General features: G+C 53.2%; 1 protein-coding gene across 1 annotated transcript; it reads left to right on the top strand.

The window, feature by feature from the left end:
* LOC110407477 (TANK-binding kinase 1-binding protein 1-like) lies at positions 2020-4508 on the top strand. Its single transcript, XM_021415233.1, has 2 exons — positions 2020-3278; positions 3411-4508. The coding sequence occupies exon 2, from the start codon at positions 3500-3502 to the stop codon at positions 4418-4420; it is 921 nt and encodes a 306-aa protein (XP_021270908.1). The 5' UTR covers positions 2020-3278; positions 3411-3499; the 3' UTR covers positions 4421-4508.

Raw genomic sequence — 7049 nt, 5'->3', positions numbered from 1 at the left:
TGTTGAATCTGTCAACACTAAACTGCCAGCAGGCATCAGCAGTGTCATGGTAGGTTCTAGCTAGAGCTATGGGATGTTTGGCTCCCTCCACCCTTGTAAGCCTGGCCTCTGAAAAAAGCCACTGCATCTTAGAGGAAGTGTTCTTAAGGCATCGATGCAAGCAGCTACGTGTGCCAAATAAGAGAGCAGCAGCCTCCAGGGAGAAAAGGGTGCAGGGAGCTCTCACCCCAGTCTGTCGGCAAAGGGCTGTATGCAGAGTCTTGTGTTGGCCAGCGCATACCAGTGAGCACATGGGAAGCTCCTGGTGAGGGCACGGGGAACATGACTCAAACCTAATGGGCCACGTTGAGGTGAAGACCTGAAATCTGGGAACTGAAATCTGAAAAAAGCTGAGTTTCCACCAGCGTCCGCTTAGGGACGTGGGAGCCTGGTAGGGCTTCCTTGGCAGCCCCCCAGCTGGGACACCTTGACTTGGACTGGAAGCCCCCTTCCCCTTTTTGTCCACCCCATTGCCTTTTGTGCCCAAGTGACACAGACTGATGAGGATTATTCCCTTGCTTCCTCAGGGACAGGGGAGTCCCCGCTGCCGTTGTGCGGGGACAATAGAGCCATTAAGCATCTTCCCAAGGGAGGGGAGCGGGTATACCTGGCCCCCGATGTGGGAATGGCCACTGCCCCTGACAGCCATTAGCATCTGAATGAGAGTGATGCCTGCAGAACAACAGGCAATTATCCCACTGTAAAGCTTTTAAGTGGCATTAATTGCTGGCCGCAGACTCCGGGCTCTCAGAATGAACCATGTTGACAAACAGAATAAAATAAACTGAATTTGCTGCAGGAAAACTTCTGAGGTTTGTGCCTCAACTGAGGGCAAGCCACGCTTTTACCCTCAATGATCACCCCGTGAGCCACCTAGCGACAGTCACACGTGTCCTTGGGAGCCCGGGCTGGTGCTCAGAGCAGGAGGAGCACCTGTCCCAAGCAGCCCCTTTGCCCCAAGCGTCTCTCTCAAGGACCAGGTGTACCCTATTGTACCTCACTGCACCGCTCCGAGGTGCGGAGAGCCCTGAAACACAAGCTCCTTTCTCTAGCAGGTGGTGTCTTTCTCTCCCACTTTTCTGTAGCTAGGGCCATTCTGTAGCCCATAGCTAGGGCTTTCCTGTGATGCTCTGGAATATCACATTCCAATGGCCCTTGATTCCTCGCAGCTGAGATGATTTCAAGGCTGAGCTTGCACATGAGCAAGGTACTTCTTGCAAAGCGCAAGTCACTGACCTTAACAGAGTGCTGCAGCACTATTTTTTCCCAGTGTCATGTGTCATACAGTCATGCCAATTCCCAGATCGTTTTGAGAGGTGTACTTGGCTCCTTATGTTGCCCGTACAGAAGGGCTGTTAACCCAGCGTTACCCACTTCTGTGGGGCTGGGTAGCACCAACATCTGTATGACCAGACTCTAAACTGTGACAACCACAGCTCTGCTGACTCAGACAAAGCTTGTGGCAACTCCTAGGATGATCTGGCTCTGGGGATCCTGAGCCTCTCTGTCCTCTCCTCTGCCCCCTGCAAACACATGGGGAGATCCAGGAGGGGAAAAGGACACCAGCAGCAGCCCGCATTCATGGCTGCTGAACAGAATAAGGCATTTTTGAGTGTAATTCTCCTGACCTAAGGCATAGCACTCTGCAGAATCCCACATGTTGACCAAGCAGCCTTTGGAAAAGTAAGTCCGAAGTGGGATGTCATTAGCAGCCTGGGAAGGCAGGCAGCCCTTCACTGAGGAGCCACTTCATTGGGAAGGACAACACAAACACAGCCAGGTGGCAATAAGGATTCCTTTCCAGATCTTTAACTCACAGTATTGCTGGGTCTTTCCAGCAGTAGCCTCCAGATTTTCTAGCAGTGATCCTCAGTGCTCACAATAAGGATCAAAGCTGTTATTGTCACATTTGCCACAGAACCAACAGCCAACGCATATGGTTATGCTCATGAGTCCTTGACTACAACAAATTTCCCTTATCAGAAATAGAAGCAGCAAAATGCCCTCCCAGAAGTGCTATTATTTTCCTTACAGTTACAAAATCTTTTTATAATCAAGTCAGTACTCATTTAAGTGAAGAGAAAGATGAAATGTTGCCTGATGTTTTGTTTCATTGCAAACCTGAAATGTGCTCGCTGTTCACTGTGGCTCAAGACCTTCCAGAGAATTAAAAAAAAATTGAGTCATTATATGGCTCAGAGTGAAAACCATGTGAAAAACTGTGGCTTCTGCTAATTTAGACCTCCAACTCAGCAAGTGCATGTGGGTGGCCTTTTGAAGTTTGAGCAGCACATCTCCTGCTTGAGCAAAATGGCATCGTACTCCCGCAGTTAGTGGCACTGGGCCAGCTCGCACCATCTGAGGACAGGCCCTCCTGCATTTATCCCAGCACAAAACGCCAAAGAGGAGCTCAAAAACCATTAAGGCATCTGAGGAGAAAGCTTTGAAAAAGTCTGTGCAAAGTCCAGTCAACTGAAACTGCATACCTTGCCTCCAGTGTGTGGAGGAGAATGGGCAGCACAGCCAGAAAGCCAAAATATTGATGTAAGATCCCACAACAAGTCTGTCCAAGAAAGACAGAATAACAGAATCACAGAACAACAGGGGTTGGAAATGACCTCTGGAGATGAACTTCAGCCCCTCTAAAGCAGGTTCCCTACTGCAGGTTGCACAGGAAAGAGTAAGCAAACAGCATGCACTGCCATGAGCACTTGGTACAGAAAGGACCCCGGACGAAGACATTGCCACCAATTGGTATTGCATGCAAACCAGAACAGGACAAAAAGCGTCTCTCTAAAACAGTACACAGAAGAAGGATTCATGTGGAGATAGGAAATGTGTGCAACTTCTATTTTCCCAGATCTGTCACCTTCACAAAGGACAGTCACTGAATGATGGGGCGTGATGGTGATGCAGGCCCAGCCCGATGCCCAGCTGCACGCAGCCCTGCACTGTGAGATCCCCGACCAAGGGGCTGTGACAGCAGCAGGAGAAGGCTGTGACCTCACCGGACCTCCCTGCAGAACTTGGGGCGCAGCAGAACCCAGCATCACTCGTGCCTGGACTCTGGTTGAGCGCAGTCGCGAAACTTGGAGCCGCGAACGAGGCTTTGTTTGTGCCGTGCTGTGGGGCTGCTGGCAGCAGTTCCTGGTGCCCAGCCCTCAGCATCGCCAGCGTTTCCCCGGCCCTGTCTTGTTCAGGCAGCCGGGGCCCCGTGGGGTGCGCTCGCAGCAGCGGAGGTGAGCGGTGCAGGGACACGGCCCCGGGGCGGGCGGTGGGGAGCAGGGCCGGGAGTTTCTGCTGAGGGACCGGGGCATCGCTGCTGCTGCCCCGGGGTAAGCTCGTGACCGAGGCCTCTCTCTCTTTTGCAGTTTGTGACAGCTCCTGCCCGCTGCAGCGCCAGTGAGGGGAGCAGCTTTCACATCTCAGCTCTCCCCAGCCCACCGCACAGCCCAGGGCTATGGAGCTGCCCTCGGACTGGGCCTGCCCCATCTGTGGGCAGAGCCGGCACAATGCAGCCTACGTGACACCGTGCCTGCACCAGCTCTGCTTGGGCTGTGCGCTGCGGTGGGCAAAGCAGCAGCCCACCTGTGCTGTATGCAAGGAGAACATCGAGGCCATCCGGTACTCGGTGTGGGCAGAGGACGATTACCTCAAGTGCCCCATCCCACAGCCCGCAGAGCACTCTGAGGACGACCAGGAGGATGAGGAGGGCTCTGCACAGCCGCAGCTCGTGGCTCCCGAGCAGGGCTTCCGACCTGAGCTCTGGGCAGATTTCTTCCGTGGAAATCCAGGAGACCTCGAACCACTGCTCCAGTGGCTCCAGCAGGAGCTGGAGAGGATCACTGGTGACGAGTGGTGGGAGGTGCTTTCAGCACGGAGCGCTGTCATGCACCTCCTGAGCACATATGGGCTCGACGAGGATGCCCTAATCCTGTCACTGGAGGCACATCTGGCAGACGACACGGAGGAGTTTGTGACAGGGCTCATCACCACCGTTACAGCCCTGTACGGCCCAGAGCTCCGGCGGCAGCAGGACAGCCAGGCTGCCCGTGAAGCAGGAGGGCAGGACAGCCCCGCAGCCACCCCCAACCCTGCCACCTCCCAGCAGGAGCCTCCTGCCTCCAGCCCAGGCTGCTCCGCCAGCCCTGCAGGCCCCAGCACTGAGCAGCTTCCTGCCGTCCCTCATGGGGGGCCCGAGCCCCAACCCGCTGCCCCCGTGTCCCCGGAGGAGCCGCAGGAGGAGCCGGGGCAGGCGGAGGCAGCGGGCCCCTCCACCCAGGGCACGGATCGCTCGCCTGGGGGGACCCGGCGCCCCCCGAAGAGGAGGGCCAGCAGCTGCCACCCGGACTTGCCCCCATCCCCCAAGAGGCGGCGCTAGGCCGGCACCCACTGCGGTGCTGAGCACGGCTCTGGGGCTGGGAGGCCAACTGCGATCTTTGTATAATTTTAGAGACAATAAAAAATGAAAAAAGGAAAAAATCTCCATGTTCTTGATGACTGTTGGGGTTGCTGTCCCTATCCATGCCGGTTTCTCCTTCTTCTGGCTGTGAGAGAGACCATAGAATCCTGTTTATTTCCACAATCAGAAACCAGTGACAGTACTGAGAAAACAAGCATAGGCCCCAACAAACAGAAGATAGATGTTCTAATAATCATAGAATCATTAAGGTTGGAAAACACTTCTAGGATCATCAACTTCAACCATCCACTCACCACTAATACTGCCCACTAAACCACATCCCTCAGTGCCACATCTCCATGGTTCTTGAACACCTCCAGAGTCAGTGACTCCACCACCTCCCTGGGCAGACTGTGCCAATGCCTGACCACACTTTCTGAGAATAAATTGTTTTTAATGTCCAACCTGAACCTCCCCTGGCACAACATGAGGCCATCACCTCTCATCCTATCACAGTTACCTGGGAACAGAGGCCGACCCCTACCTCGCCACAACCTCCTGTCAGGGAGTTATAGGGAGTGATAAGGTCTCCCTTAAGCCTCCTCAAGACTAAGCAGTCCTACTTTCCTCAGCCACTGCCCATAAGACTTGTGCTCCAGACCCTTCATAGTATCATTGCCCTTCTCTTGACACGCTCCAGGGCCTCAATGTCTTTCTTGTAGTGAGGGGCCCGACACTGAACCCAGCACTCAAGGTGCAGCCTCACCACTGCTGATACAAAGGGACAATCACCTCCAGCTCTGCTGGCTGCACTATTGCTGATACAAGCCAGGATGTCGCTGGCCTTTTTGGCCACCTGGGCACACTGCTGGCTCATGTTCAGCTGGCTGTCAGCTAAAATGCTCAGATCCTCTTCCTCCATGCAGATTTCCAGCCACCTGCCCCAAGCCCATACAACGCATGGGGTTGTTGCAACCAAAGTGCAGGACTCAGCTCTTAATAATAATCCAGTAATCAAGACTAGGCTAATTTCCTCTTATACTGTCAGCTCCAGGCCACAAATAATTAATGTAACTGCAGAAAAGATGCAATCTTTGTTGTTGTTTTTTTTTGTTTCTGTTGTCTTAATAGGATGATGAATCCAGATTGGAAGAGAATATAAAGCTAGTCTGATTTGTTTCTTTCTGGAGGTTTAATCCTTGGTATTTGCTTGGTATAAGAAATAAGGTGACCAGCAGGGTGATGGCAGGCAAGAAATGCCATGTATTACACTATGGAAAAGCAAACGGAGCAAAGAACCTGGGAAATAGAAAGTAGAGTATCTGCTGAACGAACAGCCATATGGAGCACAAACAAAACCTAGAGTCTGCACCTGTGGAGAGGCAGCATACATGTCCTCTTGGGAGGGGTGTGTAGAGCGTGATTGCAGTGTCTGTGGACAGTAGGTATCTGCCTGGTGACCCTTCCCTTTCTCTGTTCCCCATGGCAGTGCCAGGAGCTGCACCCAGCTCCACAAACACAGAAAGGCTGTAGGAGTCCAGGGAGAGCATCATCCACAGCCTTGAACTTCACTGCAAACCTGGCTTGAACCAAGACAGGCTTGGAGCTGGAGTTGCAGCGGTTTTACTGCTCTCCACTCTGGCCAACACTAATAATGATACTAAGGGTAGAGACATGACCAAACACACAGCAGAAGGGCATCTGCTCTCTCCCCTCTCACATTCCCCACTCCCAGGGTCCCTCTCTCCTGACCACCTTAGGGGTTGCCACCAAGCCCTGTGTGATCCTGGACCCTAAGTCCCCACTCTTGGCTGTGATTGACAAGCGAAGGGACCCCAAGAGATACCCAGACAGTGCACCTTGGGCAACACCCAGCTACTAAAGGGTTGAGGACTGGTGGCAAGTGTACCCTGGAAGGAGGGGAAGCACACCCACGGGGAGGTTACAGGTGGGTGACTTGCTAGGTAATACCTTAGTTATTAACCCTTTCAAAGGGGCTTGAGCATAAACCATGACCACAAGAGCCTCCAGCTTTAGGTAGGTGAACTTCTTCCTCTGCTCCTTGGAAGATGGCATGTGGGCATGTGCAGAGCCAGCAGCAGGAGAACAGACCTGCCTGCACACAAACCTATCGCAGCTGCCAAACCTCCCTGATCCCACCAGCTGGTCCCGCTTAGCGGGGCAACAGGGGAGCTGCAAGAGGCAGGAAGGCCGAGAGGGAAGTAGTTAAATTGGAATTAATTTGTCACTCCATATTTAACCAGCCTCAAAACTATTAAACAAATCTAATAGGAAATATCCCCCAGATTCCAAATACCTCTGTGTTGCCTGCTGGGGAACAGCCACCGTGCATGGCAAACTGGTGCAGGGGAAGGTAGGTTCCCCCCACTCCCCTCCCCAAGCTGTGTTTAATTCAAGCTTTCATCCTGTAAGACAGTTCAAGGGAGAAGCACCGAAGGTATCCTGAGCTCAAGTTCAGAGGCTGGAATAAGATAAGAGGTGCCCATAACATGGCTTTGGGGTTTCCTGGCTATCACTGGAAGGAAGCACAAGGGATGCTGTAAGGCAGCGAGGAGCAGTGATTTCTGCCCTCAAGTCTTTGGTGATT

The sequence above is a fragment of the Numida meleagris genome, chromosome 17 (assembly GCF_002078875.1).
Source record: "Numida meleagris isolate 19003 breed g44 Domestic line chromosome 17, NumMel1.0, whole genome shotgun sequence".
Lineage (NCBI taxonomy): Eukaryota > Metazoa > Chordata > Aves > Galliformes > Numididae > Numida > Numida meleagris.
Note: the sequence above shows the minus strand (reverse complement) of the source record. Positions and strands in the feature narration are given on the sequence as shown.